The sequence below is a fragment of the Lissotriton helveticus genome, chromosome 5_1, assembly GCF_964261635.1.
Source record: "Lissotriton helveticus chromosome 5_1, aLisHel1.1, whole genome shotgun sequence".
In the NCBI taxonomy this organism is placed as follows: Eukaryota; Metazoa; Chordata; class Amphibia; order Caudata; family Salamandridae; genus Lissotriton; species Lissotriton helveticus.
Genome location: NC_136065.1, coordinates 1,557,015,651 through 1,557,040,489, shown reverse-complemented (window position 1 = coordinate 1,557,040,489; position 24,839 = coordinate 1,557,015,651). Strand labels below are relative to the sequence as shown.

The 24,839-nt window shown below is 44.5% G+C and overlaps 1 protein-coding gene across 1 annotated transcript; it reads right to left on the bottom strand.

Moving 5' to 3' along the window:
* Positions 1–836: 836 nt before the first annotated feature.
* LOC144755571 (uncharacterized) lies at positions 837–23,734 on the bottom strand. The gene is made up of 2 exons (XM_078644645.1): positions 20,674–23,734; positions 837–2,988 (listed from the first exon to the last, which is right to left on the bottom strand). The coding sequence occupies exons 1-2, from the start codon at positions 22,924–22,926 to the stop codon at positions 2,794–2,796; spliced, it is 2,448 nt and encodes an 815-aa protein (XP_078500771.1). The 5' UTR covers positions 22,927–23,734; the 3' UTR covers positions 837–2,793.
* Between the last annotated feature and the right edge of the window lie 1,105 nt (positions 23,735–24,839).

Genomic DNA, 24,839 nt, shown 5'->3' with positions numbered 1-24,839 from the left:
GAAATACAAACCTCCCTAAATACAGAGCATGTAATCTACCCTACTACAAAAACACACTCTGAAAGTAGCCTACCATCCATTACATTTTTTTTGTTTTTTTAAAACACCCAAGAGATAAATAAAACAGAGCCTCGACTGACCTACACCTGCCTAATCCTCCCACTATTCTTTACTCTTATATTCCACACACACCTTTCCTTCTTATTCCGTCTTCAGTCTCTCTAGACCTTCTACCTAAAATATGCTATTTCTATTCTCAGGTATCGAGCACTATACAATTAGCTCTTGCTATAAAAACTGGATGGACTCCTTCAACCAACGGTATGCTCCACTGATCATACATCACAAAGAACTTTTATATACCACTCAGCCAATACTGGGGGAATATTCCAAAAACTCATAACCAAGAATAATGATCAGGCTTAAGACACATTGGAAGATCTCGATGTCTAGGGCAATGGTGTCATTAATACACTATACAACCTCTATCCCCTTTCTTTTTTTTTTTTTTAATTATCAACAACATTTTGGGGGAAAAAATTAGTAACTAGACCTGCACCAATCAGATTAGGGCACGATTTGACTTCTAGGTATCATTGAACAAGATGCTCATTAAGTTGAAAGCAGACATCTTCAAAGACCCACTCATCTGTCAGCTCTTGAGCAACAATTGCTTCCTCACGCCAAGGAGTCGTCCATCCACAGTACTTTACAGAGATTGGTCTCAGCAAATAAGATTGGTATGTCACAATTACTGAACTATCACCAAGTTTCAGAGTACTACCTCTGAACTATAAAGATAGCTCTAGAATATACGCTATCAAAAAGCATTTGGGTAAGTCATTAGTGAATCTTTTTATTACAATGTACACATTTATAATTTTAACAAAGAAATATATTATTTAAATAGAAACAAATACATTGGATACAATGTAATTTTTTTAAAGGATGATCGCAATGAAGGTTGTTGGCCTACAACCAGAATACAAAAATAAAATCTCATAATTACAAAGCTCAAATTTCAAATAGAATATATGACAAGTCCTCTTATCTTTCCTTGCTTTAGAATCACAATCCAGCACATCTTGAAACAGTCCATAATATTATCACTGATATTTGCAAAAAAACAAATCATTCGATCTAAACGCGATCATGAGAAGTGATGATGAACTTCTCTGAATGCTTGCCGTTGTTTGGAGTCCCCAACCAAAGATGCTATTGGCATACAAAAAAAAAAAAAAAAAAAAGACAAACGCATCTGCAGTCTCAGGCTGACAAAAATGTGATGCAAATTTCAAGCACACTGCCCAAAATCCATTCATAATTGAGTGGTACATCAAGGTTTTCTTCGCAAATGTAGAACTTGCTATTGTTCTGTTTATTAATAAATACAGGAGAAGGAGGAGGAAACAAATGGAGGGCAGGGGCACAAAATAAGTTCTACCAATTCAGAAATGGTACAGCACTATGGAAGCAGGAAACTGTACGATCTCCATGCTTGTGTCTAGAACAAATTGGAGATCTACAGACCTTCATCCTAATGTACCACCAAAAAAAACTGAGAACAGATGCCACTTAAACTTTTAAAATCTCATAGCACTCTGGGAATAATCAACGGTAGTATGAGCAAAAGGCTGTCTAGCTTACCGGTGTATAAACACAGTTTGAACATGCATTTTGGTAAAGTGTCTTCTTGTTAAGCATGCAGTGTAACTACAAAATACTTAACATGAAAGCCTTCCCAAGGCAACATTCTATAAATGAACTTAGAAAAGCATTTTGCACAAAAAGTGTAATAATGTGCATATTAATGTGCATACATATTGCCGGACTTTAAATTTCCCAAAACTGATTTAACCCGATCAAATTACTTCGGGGGCTAATGGCTGAACTGAATTTCACAAACTATTTGGAATAACTGGTACCAATATTAAATCACGGAACTAAAAACTGGAGAAAAAAAATGTCTTAAAACAGCGGGCTTAAAAGTTTGAATTATTGAAAGATAAACCTGTCCCTTTTTAAAAGAACTGCATCATAATTGCTGGGAGGTAAAAGGAGAAACAAAGGGTGTTGCTAAAACTGCGAGGACTGTACCAACTTTCAATGCTGTGTTCAAAGCACTGCATGTTAAAAAAGCAGAGATTATGCCACAGCCCCTAACTTACATGATTAAAAAAAGACATACCATCTGATTTAACAAGGAGTAGGATGAGACAACCCACTAAAATGAAGGCAACTGTGGAAACACATTGCCAAATCAGAGAGGGAAATGGTGGGCGGGATTGTTCATCCTGAAAACTAGACGAACTTTTAACAAAACAAAAAGGCAGCAGATAATTCTACAATGTCAGGTTTACTGCTTCCTGGATGCGAGGTTTATGGCTTTATACATAGGTTAAGCAAGTGTTACATAAAAAGATATCTGGAAGAAATAGTCACTGGCTTCTTTTAGATAAATGCACACAAAAAAACCGAAAAGCTTCTGAATCGAGATGTTAAATGGAACAAACCTTACAGTCAAATGTTTAGAACTAGAAAGAAATGGTGTGAAAAAATATGCAGGTCGATTTTTTAACTCCTAAACTTTGGTAGGTTTAATCAGATTGAGTTACAGTACATCCTAATGCACACTGCCAATGCTTGCTTTGGTCATAACACATCACAATTGAAAGGCCTCAGTGGTTAAATGTTGATTTGTTTTATTCCATGCCTTTAAAACTGCAGCCTACATTTCTCATAGCACAATGCATCACAGGACAGCAAACAGTCAGTCGTTCGACGTTTCCAGCGTCAGCTGCAAAGCTCTTTCTGTATTCGACACCACATTTGCCTTCTGTGTTGAGGAGAAAAACAGTGTCCGATGGCACACTCAGTTTCTTGAATGCGTTTCTGAAACCGGCATCGATCTCGAGCATACTCTTCCCACGGTCCCTTGCGGTCTTCATTGCCTACGTAGTGCTCGGTAACTTCATCAAGAAACGTAACCTATGAAGCAAAATACAAAATGTCAGCCCACTGCAATTTCAGAAGCACCAATGTATCACAACAACTGCACAGAAAAGTGGAATTTCTCCAGTACGTATTCAGTGTATACCTTTTGCACTGATTTACCTTATGTTATGCACAAGCAACAAGAATGATTGAAAATCTAGTATTATGCCACGTGTTCACAAAAATGCTTATTCACACTCAATAATACTTTTTGATGTGCCAGACCATAAGAGCTACATTTTTAATGCCAATAAAGATCCTAGTAAAGGCAAATATGTAGTTAGATACCCATGTTTATCATGTGGCTCAACAGGGCGTTTTTCTTTTTTTAGGACGGAATCGTTTACTACAGTTCAAACGCATGAGGTTATAGCTAGCCGACACCACGCTTGCACTTCTTACAAAATGCCATCCACCCTAACTGAAGAGAAAAGCGTGACTACTTGCGCATAGGTTAAAAGAGATAACAAAGTTTCCTTTATGTACTTTGGAAGAGCTGACTGGTGTACCATAACATAGTCCTGAAAAGAACCAGAATCTGTTACAGTTTAAATTTTTTTTTTTTTTTTTTTTTTAAACAGACGGGTACGAAAAGATTTGCTCAGCAGTCACTTTCTTGAAAGAAATAGCCTATATATTTAACTGAAGCAATTTTGCTGGAGAGCAACACAAAGTATACTAGCATCCGATACTTCATGTACACAACTAATAAAGACGTAATGCACTTGAATCCACAAAACCAGTGCAGATTCATTTAATTTTATTTTATTTAGAGAGCTTGCGATGTGCGCCCTAAGTGGCTATGGGTATGCCTAGACATTGGTCCCTTGCTCACTGCACCGCTGGATTCAAGCTAGAGTGTCTAATGAGGGGCGATACCCCGAAACCGGTCCCAGAACGCTTGTTTGTCCAGAGGACATGGCCTGGCAGTTCAGGTTGGACTGTTACCATGAGGAGTACGGCCAAGACTGATTTTAAAATAACGATGGATTAAACCCATATCTGTGAATAGGGGCGAGTGTTTGAAAACTTTCAACACTCCGTCCATCATTATATTTTGTGATCTTGCTCTAACTTACACGTTAGCTCTGTTAGGTTTCTAGGTAAGGAATCTAAATAATCAGTATTTTGACCATCGGAAGAGAGTGTAGGAAAATGTGCTGAGGACTAAGGGTGTACAAAGTTTTTATTTCTTCTTTTGCAACGTCATAAATTTCTGCCATCAAAAGTTTGCAAAGTTTTCAATTTACTTTTGGGCAAACAAACATGAGGTTTACATATTTGTAGGTTTAAGTAACGCACTGCCTACCACCTAGGGCATTCCAAAAGCACCTACGATACAAGGAGGAAGATAAAAACAGTAAGTGAAATATCAAATGAGACTCATGACAGAAGCCCTTCTTGTAGGCAGATGAACAATGCGAAAGCCTTAAACGTTCCGAACGACCTCCTCTTTTGCCTGTTTTGGGCATCTGACTGGCAAAGAGTACGAGGATAGTGACAATGTAGTGTCAAGAATAATAAGTCACAAAACCCGTAACAGAGGGGGTTAGCCAAAGGCATAGGTGAAGAGGTGACTTTCCACAGATTTCCTGAATTCAGGAAACATCTTCAAGTCTCAGGTGTGGTGGCAGAGTAGTCCACAAGAATTAGCCTTGAACGTGGGCAGTCCCGACATATTTCCTGTATCTATTTCGGGGAATGCGGAGAAGAGAAGAGTGAGGCATGTAGGTTTAGAGGTGAAGGCAACAGAGCAACTGACAAAATTGAAAACCGCACAAAGATCACCAAAACCACTTTTCTTTCTTCATCTCAGGCTCTGCGAACTTCAGCCTCAATTTTACTTTCAAAGCAGGCAGTCCTGTTGGCCTATCATAGTTTCATCCAATCTCTACTCTATGGATTCACATAACGGTCAATACCTTCCACAGCATTTGCTTCAACAATGGGCAACAGAACAAACACACCATTATTAACCTCTTCAGCGCTCATGACGAGGTCAGCTCGTCATGAGCTACGGCGCTCATGACGAGCTGAGCTCATCAAGACCGCGCCCGTTACTTGGAATGCTCGCACGCTGGGCTGATTCCCCTGCTCTGCTGAACGTTCCATTGGAACGGGCACGGTCATGACGAGCTCAGCTCGTCATGAGCACCGGAGCGCCATGGCTCATGACGAGCTGACCTGGTCATGAGCATGGGGGCACTGTACACGCCCGCCGCCCCCCCAGCACAGCGGGGGAATCCGGCCAGCGGCGAAGGGGCTAAGTTTCTTAGCAAAAAGTTTTGTCTAACATCAGTTTATATAGTGCCTGGTCAATTTTGAGAGACAGGAAAGGTCAAAGATCGATACAGGAGGTTTCCGAAGGTAATTAAAGATGTAGGCAAACAGTGCGAGCGAGCTTGCTCCTCGTTTACTTAGTAACTGCAAGCACAGAACTGGGTTCAATAGAGACTGGGGTGGGTAAGATTCCCAAAGCCCTCCAGTTTTTCAATATGTCAGTCCTACGTGCTTTACAAAATTAACATGCATGTTTCCATGTGGGGTGGGTGGTGGCCAATTGTTTAGGCTTGGAAACAGTAAAATGCCTCCATCCCTTTTGTTTCAGTGAGGAAGCCAACGGATAAGGAAATGGCGCTACACATATTTTGGAAAATTAAACATTCCACTTATAAGCGCCACAATTGCTAGAGATTGAGGCAATGGAATGGTGAACAGGTTAAATTCACAGGCATCCACCTCTCCATTTTAAAGTGCGGCGGACTAGAAAAGAACCGAAACTCGAGAGCAGAAAGACCATGTCATAATTGTGACCTTTACCTAGGTGCAAAAATTGATCTAATCCTGTTGGGTTACGAATCTGAAATGCAGTGACCTGCATATCACCACTACAGGGACATTACTCATCACATGTCCTTACATACAAGTGGTTTGCAACCAGTAAAACACCCAGACCTTTGCAGCAGGCACTGTAATCCGGAGTCACCCAACCAGTGTTGGAACCTATGACCAGCAGGTTATGTAACATGCACAGTGGGTTAAGTAGCCCTTATTGATCTTGCTGAGATTTTAACTTGCATCTGCAGTACAAACACAAATCTTTCCAACAGAATGTGATTTGAAGATTATACTCCAATCTCCACAGCAGGCGCATTAAGCTATTAAGGTATTTTACCGAGATGATCCAACCATAGACCACTAGAGTTTAATTATTGGCATTGGAAACAAACAGACTGCTTCAGTACCAGCTCAACGCCTATTCGGTCATCACTTTGAAGAGCACACTTAAACAGAATAGTCTTGATATGTTTTTATCAAGTTAATGACCCTCCTTTTGTCAGCATAGGAAGGATCACAGGTGACGTTAATAAGGAATGTGCACTAATCCAAGGCACAATCGTTTAACAGAGAAAGGCGAAAAAACAGTCACCTCTCCAACAAAAATAAGTTGGCTAAAACTACTTTTAAAGAGCTGTGAGTGTCTCAGTACCAACCGCTCTAGTTTGAATTTAGGAGAGCCTGTGGAAATAGCACAGGGAGATCGGTGGATACTTGAATCCAGAAGACGTGTACTGACAGAAGCGTGGTGCATGATGTAGATGAATGAATGAAAAAGTATTTCTATAGCGCCTAGCTACCAGGAGGCCTCGTAGCGCTTAAGGAAGAAGAAGCAGAGCACAACAGATTTCACCACTTAAAAGGGCAATCCAAACAGGTGTGTTTTTAGAAGCTTGCGAAAAGTCAACAGATTGCGGTTCTCTCGCAAAGCTTGAGGAAGAGAGTTCCACAATTTAGCCGCAGTGAATGCGAAGGAGCGTCCTCCCCATCTTGCCTTCCTCATTTTCTTGGGAGCGGCAAGATGCAGGGAGCTAGAGCGTAAAGCTCTCGGCATCATATAAGGTGTTAGTAATGGATGATGGATTGCGGGGCCAGTTTTCCACATGGCTTTATGTGCAATGCACATAGCCTTAAATTGTATTCTGGCAGCCATGGGTAGCCAGTGAAGCTGTCGGAGAGCTGGACTTATGGATGATGGATTGCGGGGCCAGTTTTCCACATGGCTTTATGTGCAATGCACATAGCCTTAAATTGTATTCTGGCAGCCATGGGTAGCCAGTGAAGTTGTCGGAGAGCTGGACTTGCAGACTGCCACCTTGGGACCTGTAGAAGCATCCTTGCTGCGCTATTCTGGACCACTTGCAGATTGTTTACTGTAGCCTGCGGGGCTCCTAGATACAAAACATTTCCATAGTCCAGCCGGGACAATATAAGGGCCTGGACCATTATTCTTCTCGCTTCAAAAGGAAGAAGGGGAATGATTTTGCGGAGCATTCTTAGCAGCACATAGCAGGTTGATGAAAGCTGCTATGGTTAGCATTTTCACAGGTCCTCGTTTCAGAAAATGTAAGCTGGTTCATGTAGTACATAAGAACAAACCACTGCTGCTGCTACAAATAGCTTCATCACAGCTCAGGTTCTTGGTATGTATTTTCTTATGTTGATCTTGGTTCAGATCTGCAGTCTGATGGGTAAGTTTCGAATAAAAAAGTTAATAATGTAAGCAATTTAGCTTGTAAAGCACTTTGTACGGCTCACAACGCTCTTAACCTGACGGGCCCAGACTACCTCAAAAGAGTCTCCTCTTGGCATGTACCAAATAGGCATTTACGATGTGCAACTAGGAACGTGGTGTTGTAGAGACTTTGTAAAGTCTCTTGGGGTGGTAAGACGTTTTGCCTGCCACACTTACAAGCTCTTGAATCATTCCAAAGCACTTGCGAGGCCAATCCAACTTACCGATTTTCAGAACGCAGCAGAAAACCTGGCGTTTTGCTCTTCCATATTAGCTTACCACTGTTGTTGTAAATGACTTGACAGAAGACGCCTAGTGCCAAAACACCTTTGGCATACGCTGCGCTTTACAAAAATAAAGTAAAATCAACTACATCCCGCTCCTCCCCGAAATGTTGCATTTATTACACACTATGCATGACGTTTAATATGGGGAGAATCTGAAAACATGACATCCCAAGCTAAACTAAACAGGAAGTTTTACTATCTAAATTAGGGAGGTTGTCCGCCCCACCCTCACTAGTTTGGATACAATTATTGCTCTAGTTCAACTGCCGTCCTAGAGTAGAAGTAACAACCGCATAAAACCATGCCTGCGTTTTTTTCTATTCGAATCCCTATGGAATTATTTGCATGTGTTCATGTTACATCAGCCCGCCCAGTCCCACTGCAGAGAATCAGTTTCATCCTTTTACATCAGTCTGATGCATTCCCCATCGGCATAATTACCAGGTTATGTGACATCAGCTATAATGTAACCCCAACCAGGGTTGGCCTACTAGAAAAAAATATGTATACCTCTCATACAGTTTAATGATTGGAAAAAACAATAGTAACTAAATGCTAGCCGATTATGCACCCCTCCAAACCTGCCCCCCTCCACTTTGTTTCGGCAATGCAACATGTGCATCACAACTTACATTTGTGATTTAATATACAATTTGTTACATGCAATTTTCCCAAAAAGCATCCAGTACTGCAGTAAGAACACCTTTATAACACGAGAAACACTTTATCAGTTTAGAGAAATCCTAGTTTAGACTTCAGTTTTAGGACAGGCATAAAAACGTGCTTGTTTTTTGGATAGTGTTGCATTTCCAAGATAAGTCTTTCAGGCGTTCCACTCCAAATTTCAATTAGGAGGTCATTGCGCTACCCTGCAGTGATCTGCCCAGAAGTTCTATTCAGAAGGTATAGGATCTCATCCTTTTTGACAAATGCCAAACAGTTTCTGTCTATGTTCAAAGTAAAGGTTTGTGCTTCCAAGGACTACGATACAAACAGAAAAAAAACCTTGTAACTATCCTGATTCAGATGAAATGGTGGAAATTAAGCATGAGTGTGTGTTTTGTGGTTCAGTCTACTTTCAAAACATTTTTGCTTCAGATTAGAGTTGCTGTTAAAACTCGTGCCTACAAGATGGGTCAAGGACGCATTAACGGCCAAATAGTTAAAACATACTAATGAAAAATTAGACGTGCCTTCTATTAATCAGCAATTTAAGGCCAGAAAAAAAAGGTAACTCAATTTCATAGGCTTCAATGCTGATTTTAACAGGGTCCATGGCACCACCCTTCTGTGTAAATTGAACAAAATAGCGACATTTTTAGAAGAGGAATCACAAATGCATCCTTTACAGGTAACCCACGCTTAAGCATTGGTACAGACAAAACAGCCCTTCTACTGTTTTTTTAAATAAAAAGTTTATACAGCAAAGCGACTGTTACACCTGGGGCAGACCAAAACCTGATTTGCAGAAAGTTGGCTGCTGTCTGGGGTGTGCAGTAAGCAAAACAAATGAAGGATAAACGTGACCCACAGTAATTACAAGCAACGAATTTGATCATTCTATCCATTAACATAGAACCCACTCATTGCTTTCCATTGGTTGGTTTTCTTGTTTCTCTCAATTGCTTTCTTTACTCCTGTTTGTACCTCCCCTTAAACATAGATTCTTTATCGTCCCTTTTAATGCGCATCTTGAGTCTTTTTCACTGCCCAACATTCAGTCAAATACTCTTCTTTTTTATTCAGCACTATGAACGTGCATGAGTTTTGTAGCTCGCGCTATTGTGGTCTACTTCCCCCAGCAAATGTGTGGAAAAGCATCACACAAGGGAGAGTGCAACACAGGGAGAGAGGTAGAGAGCTGGAAAACGCATGTACTCTTACCAAAAAAAGAAGTAGATCTCTAAAAGTGAGAAGTGGAAGGATACAGGTCATCCAGTTAAAAGAACGATAAAGAGGTTCTGCTCCAGGGTTAAGGATAAACACAAGAAGATAAAAGAATGCCACCGAAGAAGCACGGAAATAAGTGAGAAAGCCAACCATGGGTAGGCTTCTAAGCTCATTAGGTTTTAGAACAGTTCACAAGAGGTCCTCTGCAACCAGACAGCTAAAACTATCTGGTAGGGGAGAAGTAAAAAAGAAAAAGACTTGCTAATGCATTTTCAGGACAAAAATACTACATCACCATCTAAATAATTTCCAGTGAAAGTCATTCAGTGTTTTTACTCAACATATTTTAATTGTTACTGAGGGAACTGACCCGCTGCAGGTGGAAATATTGATTTCACCAATGATTTCCAACTAGCAAGAGTCACTGCAGGCCAAGATTCAATGGGGTTACTGATGGGACTAGCAAGACTCATCTGCTCAACTAGTGCCTTTGTAGCTGGGTTGCATGGGTTACTAATGCCATAATCTTTGCCAAAGGTCTTGCAGCAACCCTTCTATTCAGTGCTATGAACAGCTAGCTGAAATATATATCAGGTAAGTTGGTTCTAGGTACATCCCAGCTGGACTATGCAAACAGTCTGTACCTGGGACTACCGATGTACCCGATTCACAGACTGCAGATGGTTCAAAATGCGGCAGAAAGACTTATACGATGGGTGCCATTCCGTCATCACATCTCCCCGCAGATCAGGCTCATTCATTGGCTCCCGGCTGCGAAACAAATAGAATACAAGTCCCTGACCTTAGCTTTTCGGGCCATGAGCAACAAACGACTGAGATACCTCAGACACAGGCTTCGCCCTTACCAACTTAATCGAACGATGAGATCTAATTCCCAGCACCTACTTTACATTCCTCACTTAGCAAAGGCCCAAAGGGGAGGAAGGTGCTTCACAGTTAGGACAGCCATGCTATGAAATTCCTTACCACAGCATTTGCGCATGGTGGACACAGAACCTGAGTTCAGAAAGATCTTGAAGACCTGGCTCTTCAGTCAAGATTAGCTCCTAGGTCCCAGTCTACACACCTGACTTCCACATAGCACCGGGACACCTCGGTTTGAGGTAGCTGTTTGCGCTTTACAAATACCACTATTATTATTTTGTGCACTTTCATCCATGGCAAACAAATGTATAAATAATGGCTTTGAAAGAAGCTGAAATCTGGACTGCGCAATACAGAACTAAATGCAAGAAACTTATGATTGAGGTGGACATAGAATTAAACTTAGCTAACTGGATTTTCTTTTTGGCCTTTATCTGCAATGAAGGACTTTTGTGAAAATGTCTGGTCTCAAAGAGTAGGGCAGTCACACTACACCCAGCAGTCCCAAACAAACAATTTGAACATATCCCACTAAGACCAAAAACCAGAACCCCACCATCAATGTATACTTCAGATGTATTAAGCACTCGAAGGGAAGTGGAGCTTTTGCAATTCAAGTGATACCCTGATGCCTCAACTAAGAATAAATAGCATTAATAGATTCAATTTCATTACATATGCTTCTATATCACCACCTGCTGTATCTTTCTCTAAGCAAAAGTAGAAAATGGGGAACAAGATCGCTAAGAAAGTAAAATAAAAATGAGTAAACTCAATGATTTCACTACTTCGTTAAATTACATGGCCTTGACGAGTCCATGCAAGGAAACAAGTATTTGGTGACCAACAGATTTCACTAGTATAGTTTAGGCCCTGGAAGTAGGCGCGTGAGGTGAATGTTACTTACTGGTTATTGTATTAGGATAAAGCAGTTTGAGATAAAGAGACCACAATTAGGTATAAGGTAAGAGATTGAAATACTGAGAAAATGTTGTGCATAGACATCCTTTCCTAAAGGCATAGTAGCCAACTGATGAGTTGAAGCCATACTTGTGAGAAAAGATTAGGCTTTTTCAAAGACAAGCACACAAAAAAAAAGTGAAATCATTAAGGATTTCTGTTCCACATTATATATGAATATAGGCAATTTAAAAAAGGGTCCCTAAGCAGACGTTCAGTTAACGGGAAAGTAATTTATAATTCCCATTTTTGGTCATAACCCCACCCCGTTTCACTTAATTTCCTTTATTTTTAGGTTTCGCTTATGCTGAGCTTGTGAAATCAATTGTATTAAATATATCTTAAAAGGGGATTACATCCCACCTTCCCATCTTATTGGTCCGTCTACTTGTCATTTTTCTTTTCCTCCTTTCTATTGGTTGTAGGTGTTCTTTTCCTGTGTTTTTCTCTTATCAGGATCCCGTGGCCCAAGTACTCATTCACAGCCACCCCTCGTTGCTTTGATGGGTGGACCTTCTTTAATTTGATTGTTGCACAGAGTTTATTGTTGTTTTGGGGACAGCAGAGAGCCAGATCCTCTGGCTTGATCATACACATTCAATGCCTTAGGGGAGAGGAGTTGGCCTAATGGCTAGGGCGCTCGACCTCGGATCTGGGTTTGAGTCTCGGTAACGACGCCAAAAACCTCCTGTGATTCTGGGCAAATCACTTAATCTCCCCGTGCCTAAAATGAATGCGTGTCCTCATGTAACGTAACTGGTGCTATGTAAACCGAACTGAATCAGGTATCAGGGCGCGTCTAGTTCGCGCTATATAAAACTCAGTAAAAAAATAAAATAAAATAAAGCCTACTTTGGCTCGACCCCTTCACTCTATATGGTTGTACAGCCTTTCGCAGGTCCCACCTCGTTGCTTCCCCTCTCCGGTGCCATTCGATGGTCCCCTCCCGTACCGTACACTGCCCGTGAAAACATGGGGGCACGTATTTTCCCATCAGTTTTTTTTCCGGGTCTTAAAATGTCCTGTTTTGCGTCCAGTGGTGTAAACACAATGTTAATAAGCTGCTGAAAGTGGGAAAGGTGGAGACTGGAATTTGCAGGTCTTGATATGTAATTAAACAATATTCCCACTGACGTTTGATGGGAGTGGGAAAAGTACAGAGTTAGCAGGGAAAAAACAAACAGGAAGAGCAGCAGACTGTAGTGAAGTACCAGACTTGTTAAAGAATCAGGCGCTGTTGTACTGAAGGACACATCAAACTGGTTTGAGCCTTGAGGTGTTCCCTTCCCACCTGAATGTTTTGTATATAATAGACGCGTGCTCCAAGCTCTCAAGAAAAACAAGCATTGGCATAGCCAATAGGTCTCGACTTTGGGACCATATAAGTTTAGCCATGTAGCATCCCTATTAGCATGCCCACACTCAACATAGCCAATAGCCACATGAGCGCTGCAACTTCGATACATTAAAACCATAGCATGAAACCAGCGCGGGTAGCGCGGGTATTCGTTGTATATAATGTGGTCACAACATGCTGAACCTTCCGAGGTAAGATGGACAGGGCTGAACCTGGTGCAGGTGGTGACGGACTGACCAAGAGGAGAGTCAGGCGAGAAGTAAAAGGTGCACTTAGTGGGGATGATAAGTGCAGCAAGTTTTGTTTCTGTTTAGTTTCATGACAATCTTTTTCATCCATGATTCAATGGTAGGTTTATGTCCTTAACTTGGCCATCAAAATACTAATTAATTTCTGACAAAGAATGTAAGAAACGTTTTGTCAATCCACACCAGTGATTTAGTTTTGGTTTATATTCTACAGGTCTACTTAATTTTGAATTCTTGAAGTGTTAACTATTTTCCAGGATGTTGGGTTTCTATATGTTTTTAGTGCAGCATACTATTCTGGGGTAGTGCATACTTTGAACAGAGTCACCGTCAGGTGTTATAACGGGCCACGATGGAGAGCTCTGGATTTGAGGCTGAAGGCAGTGCGAGTGATTGTCAGTGGGTCAAAAACGTGCCCAGAGTACATGCTCATCCAATCCTTGGCCTCTCTAAGGAGTGCTCAGAGCAACTGTCTTGTATCTCAGTTGTAATCGTGAGTGAGAAAACGTGTGTCAAAGAGGTACACAGCTATGAAAATATTGACAAGCAATAGAAAAAGACAATGCAGTGCTTACAGGCGAGTGGTGGGGTGACAAAGGAGATGAGAGAAGTGCATTCAGGGATAAGTGAAAAGAGGGTGGTGAGGAGGAAAGAGATGAGGTGCAAGATGTGCAGATGGAGGAGATGTGGAGAGGACGTACATGTCTAACAGAAAGACCACATGAGTGATTGAGACCCTCTGGAGACAGCTCCCAGTCTACACACGCTGCAGTAATGTTTAATTCACAATCTCAGTTTCAGAATTGAATGACTTAATATTATTAAGAACAGAATTATGGTTGCTACTCACATATCTTAAACAGCTAATACCCATTGACAACGCCAATAGTTCTGTGTGGTTTTAGGGGTCTATATCAGTTGTGTTATATTTCTGGATATAATAAAACTCAGAGCAACCAAACCATCGGTCGGAGTTAACACTATGGCAAGCACAGAAATATAGTTTATGTGTTTAAGCCATGCCCTAATTATGTTGGCCCCACTCCTTTTAGGGACCCCCTTCCTTTTTTTATTCCACTTAAAACCCTGTCCAGGGTACGAGAGAGAAAGGCAGAACATAAAGAGGCAAAGAAAGAATGGAACATAACTAGAAAGGGAGGGAACAAGAGTGAGAAAGCACCTCCAAGAATGAGATTAAGAGACAGGGACCAGTGGGTGTTGGAAGGAAGAGGCACGGGACGGCATTAAGGACGGGCCGTCTGGGTGCTCGACAAACCTCTCATACATCAGCACTGGCGTCGGGATCCTAACAAAAAGTCTGGCCCGTTCACTGTTTGTTTATACAAATGAAGCACTAGTGCTAAGGTCTGGCAAGGTTTTTTTTTGTTAGTGAAGCAGTGACCCCCAAGGGGTAAAAGGTTCCCGCTTGCTTCCAAGTTTGCATCATTTGTTAGTAGCATTTTTTCCTCTATGTCGAGTCCCGCTCACGAGAGCCCAGATTACCGTTCTCCAATCAATGACCAGTGACTTTCAATAGGGCCATGTCACCAAAGACGTGTAGAGGATCACAAAGCGCGCTTGAAGAAGCGAGACTCACGCTGCAAGGCCAAATGCCTTTTTCACTGTGGTTAGCGAACCTCGGATCTAGTGCCCACCTTGCAGGCCACAAGACACAAGGAAATTAGAAATAGCAAGTGGGCTGGTCTGGCCCCCTCCCCACAAAACGCACAAGTTGTTATGGGAACGGGGCAATTATGTTATGCGGCTTTAGGTAACAAAAGCAAAAATTTAGAGTAAAGTTGAGTCCCGTTAACCCTTGGGAGAGAGTGGCACGGGGCTCCTATTGTGAGGAGCGTGAATTGGCATGGGGATGTCAGGGGAGGCAGGACCTCAACGCGAGTGGACGATTAGGATCCAAAGATGGACTGTTGCCATGGCGACAACCACCTAACGATGCGCGAGTCGGGCGCTGCCTCTGTTCTCAAGTTGCGGGGTATATCATTATGGGAGCACGCGCCGTGATTTTTAATGTTAATCAGGCGGGTCTGGCACCCAAGCAGGAAGGTAAAAGTACCAGAGAAAATCTCCCTGGGGGGCCCAGAGGCCGAAGCTCGAGCTAGTGTGGGGCTGCTCTCAGTAACGGAGTTCAGACATGCTTAAATGCTTGCGCGTTCCCAGGGAAGCCTCTGAAATGAAGAAGCGGAGTCAAAGGCTGAAACCTGACCCAAAACAGATTGCAGCCTGCGTGCCGCTGCTGGCTCCCGAGAGCAAACCGCTCTGGGAGTAAACATTTCCCAAAAAGCTGGGACATCCACTTGCCTTTGGCCAATTGCGTGCTAAAGCCAGACGCAAAGGCTAATAGCGTGTGAGCACCACATGCACGAGCTTCTAGACAAGATGAAGTGATTCCAAGAGGCCAATTTCCTAGTGCAGCGCACGCGCTCCACTAAGCTCGACCTAAAAATGATTACCACATTATTCCACGAAAGGACACCTTTCATAAACAATCGGAATTATGCATGTTCTCTTTAAGGTAAGAAACAAACTATCGTTAAGCATACAACCTTTCATTTAACCCATTCGAGGACCAAGGGATGTAAAAAAAAATGTGTCCAGCTATTTAATGGCTGCGCCAATAAGTGATCTGTGACAAGCAGCCATTTACAGTTCAGGAAAGCAGTGTTAATGGCCAAGAAAAAAGTTGAAGTGTATAATACGTCACCTATGCTACTAATGGAACCATCTGAATCTAGATATGGAGCAGACGTTGTATCACCTGCAGGCTCAACTAACTATACTGCTCATGCAGGAGGTATTGAAAGCAATCAGGCCTGCTTACTCCCAAAAGGTTAGTCTGATTACTCATTGCAAACCTTAATTACTCAAACTTCTGTCAGTGAAGGTGGTCTTTCTACTGCCTGTATTCTATCTTTCTTACAAAGGTAAATGGGTTAATAAGTAGTATCCTATTCCTCATGGGAGAGGGCATGTTTTGCCCCAGCCAAATTATTGGCCATTCCAGACACACTATGTCCAGCACAATACATTTCAGTAACTTAAAATGCACAACTGCTTACCAAGCTACAACTCACAACAAAAAACTGCTTATTATTTATCACATAGGCAAAACTAATGTTTTTAACAAAGCTTGTTACTACCTCTATCCCAAATACAATCCCACTTGTTCATCCTCAAAGAAATGCCTCCTGCTAAGGGCAGGAATTTGGATACATCACATACCAGGCCCACACCAGCAACAAAAAGGTGAATCAGGAATCCAAAGTAACCCTGGGCGTAGTTCGCGTAGTGGCGCTACACGTAGCTACGCGAAGTGCACTACGCGAGTTACACGTAGCAGTACACGAACTGTGTAGTGCGGTAGGCACTGCTGTTTGCAATGATTGCACAGTGAGGAAAAGCACCCGGCACTGTCCAATCTTTGCAAACGGCATCTTGCACAGTGCAAGCGGTCGTTTTCTGCCGCTTGAGTAGAAGTGTACTTGAGTGGCAGTACTCAACGCGGACTGGTAATTTCTCATCGTAAGCATACACGACCACTCGCAATGGGAAACCTGACCTCTCGCGTTAAGAATCTAGCCGGGAGGTTCTTCCTTGCTCGCGATCGACAACTTGATGTTACGTGGAGGACCGCGAGCAAGCAAAAAAATGCCTGCTACGCTAAGCGTGTTTGCACTGTGCAACTCGAAAAGCTGCGCAAACTACGCGAGCATAGCGTAGTTTTACGCCCAGGCCTAATCCAAAGGCATTATGCCTCTCTTCTAGAGCTTAGAATATAGTTAGCCTAAAAATTAGTTAACATCTGCAGGACACACGCAACTTCTTTCAAGAGGCAGCTCAAGAGATAGACTAGAATGCTTTTACGTGGTCTCACAAATGATGCGAATTATTTAGACTGAAACAAGCATGGCCACTACTAACCCACCTTAAAAGGAACGTTTGACTGGGCCTCTCCCACTTCCCTAGAGTATATTGGATACCATAAAATGTAGTGCAGACAGACTACAACAGTGGCTCAGTGCTCGCTGCTGTGCAGTTACCTGACAACAGCGAACAACTTTCACTATTTAAAGGCATAACAAGAAATGTTTTCTAAAACAAGTTACCTCACACCATTAGGCCTTTGAAGCCCTAGAACTATGCTGCCACTGAACACCCTAACTTTCCCATTGAAGGAAACATGGGGTGCAAGTTTGTGCTGCAATGTTTTGGATAATGCACAGCATTCTCAAGTCTCAAAAGCAAACTGTTTTCATGGACAACTGGTACACATGGTGGGTGGGTCTTAACTTACACACTTGACAGCAAACCACTTGCCCAGTGCACATCACAGTTGCAGATGTCAGTTCCCATACTGCAGTTACCAAAGAAATACAAAAACAATAGTTGATGGACAGAATGCAGAACAATGTCATACATTCACCCCAGTACAGAGTTCTGGGCGTAAATCCATCGTTTTTTTGCTCATCATGCCATTCCAGTTTGAACCCAGCCATATGCAAATCAGTCTTGACTCTGTGGCACATGGGAACAGGCCAGCCCGAACTGCCAATCCAGGTCCTCCCGGGACTGGAAACAACCATCCTAGGACCGGTTCCAGGCTTTCAGCCCTCATCCGCCGGGATAGCTTAATTCCAGTGGCATGCAGAGCACGGGCTCATGTCTGAGCATAGCCGTCCCACTCGGGGTGACAAATGCAAAAACAACAGTTGATGGTCTGAATGCAGAACAATGTCATACATTCACCCCAGTACAGAGAAATGGGCCTAAATCCATTGTGTTTTTTGCTCACCATGCCATTCCAGTTTGAATCCAGCCAAATGCAAATCAGTTTTGACCCTGTGCCCCATGGGAACAGTCCAGACGCGGGTCCCTTGCTCACTTTGTCACTGGATTCAAGCTAGCCTGGCTGATTAGCCAGAAACCGGTCCCAAGATGCTTGTTTCTGGTCCAGGTAAGACATGGCTTGACAGCTCCGGCTGGACTGTTCCCATGAGCCACAGGGTCAGACTGATTTGCATATGGCCATGTCTGAACTGGGGTGGTGGAGTGAGCTAAAGAATAATAATGGATTAAACCCAGATAAGTTGACTGGGGGTGAGTGATTTGCTCAAAACTCCAGCCATCATCCCCTTTGGTATCGCTTTGTTACCAAAGAAATAGCATGCTCAAATGGGAAATTGCCCATTGGAACGTAATGATCGCACTATTGACAGACACTTGCTACATCCAGAGAATAGTAACATCAAATCCCGATTGTAAAAGTTGCACAAGTTAAAGACATTGTTGTCTGGAGATCTTAGCCTATTGTGAAAAATCATTGCCGGTATGGCTAACCAAAGGTTAACTAATTAAAATCCACACTCCTTCGATGTACATGGTAAAAAGAAGGCTTCAAGAACTAGTCTGCTGACTCCTTTGCTCACTGCACACTGTATTAACTGAGTGAACTACTTCAGCGCATGCGCTAAGCAGCTTGATAAAGAAGCCCCAGGCCATTGGATGAAGCAGGAGACTAAAGCAGGTGCACTTGCTCCTTGATGACCTAGATTCTCACAGGTAATAACTGCAGCCCTAAACGAAACTAAATGTTATGTTATGTTACGACTATTTATTGTGCGCACAGATACTCCAGCCAAGGAGCGTCCTGGCGCAGAGACAAGGTAGCCCGTAACACAACGAGAGGCTAAGAACAGAAACTAAGAAACAGCTAAAACAAGAAGGTTTTTATAGCCCTCCGAAAGGTCAGAAGGTCCTCCAGCAAGCGGATTTCAACAGGCAGGGAGTTCCATGCTGACGCAGCCATTACCCTAAACGAGCGGCCTCCCATGCGGCTGAGCCTGAATCTGGGAACCACCGCAAGGGCCAGACATTGAGAGCGGAGGCTACGGGCAGGGACATAAAAAGACAGACAACTCGACAGGATTTCCGGGCCTGTACCTCTCAAGATTTTAAAAGCAAGGCACAAGACCTTGAAGAGGATGCGCTTCCTAACCGGAAGCCAGTGTAGGGAGCGAATGACACCTGTCACTGAGCAGAATCTGGGCAAACCAACAATCGCCCTCGCCGCAGCATTCTGAACCCGTTGTAAATCAGCCTGGGGAAGCCTACTTCTAGAAAGCATTTGGAAGATGCCATGAAAAAACAGTCCTGCTTTTGTTTGTAGCCCTACACATAGTAGTAGGTTAACAAACCTATGAATTTTTACAGCTTGTGCACTGTGTGGGTACAGGCACAGAAATACATATTACAACTGAAAATGGGCGGATGCGCATACAAATCATTTAAGTCCAGCAGGCGCATACGTTAAAATATTACCATATGGCTCACTACTCCAGTAAAGTAATATGGTGTATCAGCAGTGTTGTAAAATCATTTGCCAATTAGACAGATTCCTGAAGTACGTTATCACATGGAACCATGACAACAGCTAACAGACAAGGCAGAAGCGGGTTATGAAACTTGCTGCTGTTACTAGTGTTAACTGACTAATCTTGATAATAACTCCTCGCCACAAATAATATTTGCCCTAACCCAGGTCATGCTTAAGAGGATACTCGGTGCTACATTACCGGTCTTAACGTGGCAGAGAAACCCATTTTATGGCGCAGCACTTACAACGCAGAGTGGACTGCCTATCTGGCAAATGGGAAATGAATGGCCGCCATAAGTGAATAGCGATGCGCACTGCAAAGATCATCGGACATCCCTGTGACCCAACCCATGCCCGGCCTGTCTTTCAGCAGTCCCAGCCTCGCGAGATCTCTCCCTCTCTCGCTAGTCAGCCCATCTCTTTACATGCAAACTCACCCCCCTTCATACAGTATGCCCTCGCAGTCAGTACTCCAACGCTGAGCTAAAAAAAAAAATGCTTACAAAGGACACTTCTTAATAGTGTCGGAAGTGGACATAATATGCAAGGACGGCCAGCTATCCACCTACGCTCGACCAGATATCGTGATAAACAGCGTACTGTTAAAAACCTAGGCCTACAGTATTCTCAAAATGGCCCTTCTGAATCGGTCATGATGGCTGTAATCTGGATGGACCATGCAAATCATATTCTAAAGATACCATATTTCACTATATTCTCCTTAATCTGTTACAAACTGTTGAGCGGGGCAGTGGGACAATATCTCTGATCGAAGACTTTAATATAATGTAGCCATTCGTGCCTCACCTTCCTCCATGGTCACCCAGTCAGGACTTAAAAATAAATATTCTACGGATTGATGGTTACTCTCGGAGACAGTCGCCAGCCTAGTCATGCGAAACTACGTGCCAGCATGTGTCGGAGAGCACTGACAGTGGCTGGAAAGGTGTCTGGACCCTCCAGGAATAGACTGTGGCAGGGGCACAGCGAAGCACCCGCCGTCCTTAAAAGCATAAAATTCACAGCACACCGCGGTAAACACAGTTTGGTTAATGGCTATCACATACAGCAAAAAGCGTGAAATATACCTTTTTTTGCTTGGTTTTCTTGAGGCTTACTCCACAGCTGGGGTAGGAATTTGCAGGGTCGCCAAGGCCGACACCAATGAGTTCATTAGGCTGCACTTGAAAGGGCAATACACCACATGAGTGGGGGCCGGTGGTATCCAGCTTAAAACTTTTGTCCGTACATCCCACCGGCTTGGTACTTGGTATAGTCTGAAATGAAGCTTTAAAATGTAGAGGGTTATAGGGGTCATCTGAATTATTAAAAGAGTTCCAAAGTTTCAAGTTCTCTTCCTCGTCTGCACTGCACTCTGATGCACTATCATCATCGTCGGAGGTGCAGCAAGCAGACCCTGGGCTGCTTTCCCCCCAGGAAGACTCCTCCGAGTCAGAGGAATCTGACAAGTCACTCCTTTCTACAGCTGGCTCTTCCTTAGACTTTTGAGCCGTTTCAATAGAGGCTGTAAAGTTCTGTGGGTTGTAAGGGTCCTGGCTGCAAAACGATTTCCAAATAAGCAGATCCCCAGAGTCCTCGGGGACTGAGAGGCTGCCTTCACTACCAAAACCATCATCACCCTCTTCATCATCCCAGTCGCCATCAGAATCAGAACTCTCCTCGTCACTGGAGCCAGCTCCTAAAATATAATCAATCAACTTGTTGCTACAAACCGGTCTCACTGGTACAGGCAGATCCTCTTCAATGTCAGAATCTATCCCATCACCATCGTGGTTAGCAGCTAGTTGTGTATACAATTGGCCAGACACGTTCAAGGACTCACGTGTGTCCACCAATCTCTGACAATTGCTTTCGTCCGCAGAGGTATTTGGGTACTGGTGCGGACAGGCTTGAGATGCTTTGAAAGCGTAGGGGACCCAAGTATCATAACAGGGATGAGATTTAGTACAAGTGGGTGTGTCGTGGTCCTGATGCTGCGAGGGCAGAGATGGGTCGCTAGAAATGTGTGTGCTGGTGGACTGCTGAAACAACAAGTTCTCCTCCAAGCTGCAGTAGCCGTGGTCCTGGTCAGGGGTTGGAAGCTGGTCGAACTTACTGAGTTGCTGCAGGAAGTCCAGGCGCTTCATGCGGATCAGCTGCAGCTCTGGGATCGCCTGCTTTGTGGCGTCACAGTCGGAGGTCAGAGATCCAGGGCTTTCGGTCACAGCCTGGGCAGGGGTTTCATATTGTGTTACAAGGGACAGTGGGACATGATCAGAGCAAGATGGCTGGAACTCGGTAAGCAGGACAGGAGGGTCTACCCCACTGATTTCAGAAACGCCTATGTTAGACTGTGTTTGGTCTCTAGCATCTAGAAGGCGCTGTTCCCAAGCAGTCACGGCGGGCTGTAACTTCTGGTTGGCATATGTCATGGGGTCTGTTATGCTGCTGGATTCGTGGAGCTCGGCCTGTTTATTCGCCATCATTGGTGATTCCGTCCACTGGCCGGCAGGTCTGTGGGGCCGAGTCCTTTTATTGACACACTCTATTGACTCTGACAACTTACTGGAAGATTTGGGGAGCTCGGTTCTTCTGCTGACAAACTCTGTGGCATCTGTCCACTTTTTGGCCGTTTCTGAACCTAGTTTAACAGTAGAAGTGTGCAGCTCTCCGTCTAGGCTTTGCCACGGACTTTGTTTTCCACAACCCGCTTCCTTAAATTCCTCTTCCTGGCTGTATGCCTTGGAAAAGGCACCCGTGTCCTTACCGCATGCCTGATACTCTGTCCAATGCGCCCCCAGCATACAGGACACTAGGCCGAAACCGGGGAAGGTCTGGATCTGTAGCGGTCCCTCATCGGCCCCGATCATCTTCAGGTGACGGTGCATCAACTCGGCGGGTAGCCCCGCCAGAAGTTCAGTGGGGATCCCTTCCAGAAGCTCGGAAGGAAGCCCCTCCAAGACATCTGCTGACATGCCCTTACCCCCGGACTCCCACAGCAGAGGGTCCGAGCCCATGTAGAGCCCCTGAGAGTGCTTCCCACCTCCGCCCAAGGCCTGAAGCATCTCCTGCCACTCGTTCTCCTCCTCCTCAGCCTGCAGCAGCAACCGGTCCCTGCCCAGCAGGGCCCCCCAGGCTAGGGCGACCAGCTGCAACCAGCGGGCGGGCAGACCAAGCAACAACCGCAGCAGCAAGGCGGGTAACGGCCGAAAAAGTCGGGCCAGAGAGCGGAACCAAGCCCCAGGGCGCCCGGGAGAAGTGCTGGGGCCATCCATCCCGTCACCTCTCGGAGCCCGCCCAAGCCGGCACGCCTCAGACCCGACAGCCTGGAACTTCGGCATTTTGCTGTGGCCCAGCCGGGCACTGGGGCGTTTCGGGAGAGAGGACGAACAAGGCGCTTAAACGAGTGCCCTCCATGCTCAGGCGACCTCAAAGCGCCTTCTGCGAAACCATAGGCCTTTCTCAGGAAAACGAACGCGAGGCACCTCCGAGGGGCGCTGCTTCCGATTGGTTAATTTAGGGGCTCGAGGCGACTTTTCCTCAAGTTCCGCAGTGGTCGCGAGGCCAACTGTCACCAACAGCAGGGGAGCCAGAACGCACTGTCCCGAAGGCGCGAGCCCAATTACTCACAGCAATCCGGAGGTCAGCATACTCATAGGACAAGGGTGTAGGGCAGCTCCGTTCCTTGTTGCTTGGTAGGTTACTTAAACGGCCGCGTCGAAGCCGGGTTCCAGTATTTTGAGGGACTTAGATGGCCCCTCCTCGTAGCGTGGCGGGCGGCTCCCCAGGCTCTCGGACAGACGGCAGCCCCCTTCCGTTCCGTGTCCGACAGCTGCTGGGCCGGTGCGGAGAGGAAGATGGCGTCGCAGCGGAGGTAGGCTGTCGGGGAGGGCCAAGGAGCGTTGTGGGCGGAACTGGCGCCTGTCACTAGGTGCAGCCCGCTCCGCCTTCAAACGGCGCTTCCCACGCAGGCAAGCGGGTCTGCTTTCAGCCTCTGGTCGCAGGGCTCCACGTTCTGTTGAGAGGACAGACCTACCCACCCTGCTGCTCCAGCTAATAACGAGGCTTTTCTGTTTCTGTCATTACAGTTGGCTTTTCTATTTCAAAAGCGTTCACGCGAATCTGAAATACCTCACCAAGCCCTACTTTATGTGTCCGCCCCTCCCTCTTTAGTGTGGGTTGCATCAGCCGGAGCGGTGCTGCGCATGCGACGTGATTAAGGCAACCCTTGAAACCGGGCGTGCGACGCCGCCAAATTGTATTCACTGAATTGCCCTGTGAGGGGTGAGAAAAAGCACGTTTACTTAGGTAAAGCGAGAACATAAGGCACAGCGAAGAACGAACATCGACATAGTACACACTTCGCAAACGCACACAAGACAGGTTGCGGTACGAGGAATAAACATGGACAGTAGCAGTGCAGACTTGCGAGCGTCCTTAGTATACAGAACGAATACAGCTATGGTAGCCCATGTGTAAACTCAAGTTACACACACACTTATGTGCATCAGTAAGCATGACTAGAGTGCCCTGATTTTGAAAACCAAAAACCGAGACATGGCATAAACATCGAAGTAGGACTACAACTGCTATGGCCGTTTGTAGTGTGCTGTTTACTAGGCTTTCCTCTCTTGTAACCCCTTCGCTGCCAGCCATCGTCCTCCGACACGCGACCCCCCCCCCCCCCCATCTTTTATTTATTTATTTAATGCGATTTTCTATAGCGCGAACATTACCCAGTTGCGATACATAAAGACTTAGGATTACATGAGTTACATAAAATATACAAACAGATATTTTTTTGCAAATGTACAGGTTGTAAAGTCACACAGGGAAGAGATACAAATAGAAACAAGCATTTACAATGCAACGGTTTCGCCTTTGAAAAAGTTAGAGCTATTGGCATTGTAAATGACAACATTTTTATGTATGTGTTGGTTTTGAAAACAGATAAATAAATGGCACTGTCATTTACAATGCCAATAGCTTAATCTCTCGCAAATGCCACACACAAACACACAGACCCACACAGAGTCCCACACACATACATACCTACAGAGCCACACACAGAGCAACACACACACATACACAGAGCCACATACACAGACACACACACAGCCCCCCCCCCCCCCCGTCAGGACGCACCCTCCAGGGCCAGCATGGACGGGAAATCCTTGCAGTTTGAGATGCCGGTGGAGTCGGTGATGCAGGTCTTCCACAAGTTGGACCAGAAGGTGGCCGTGGTGATGACTGT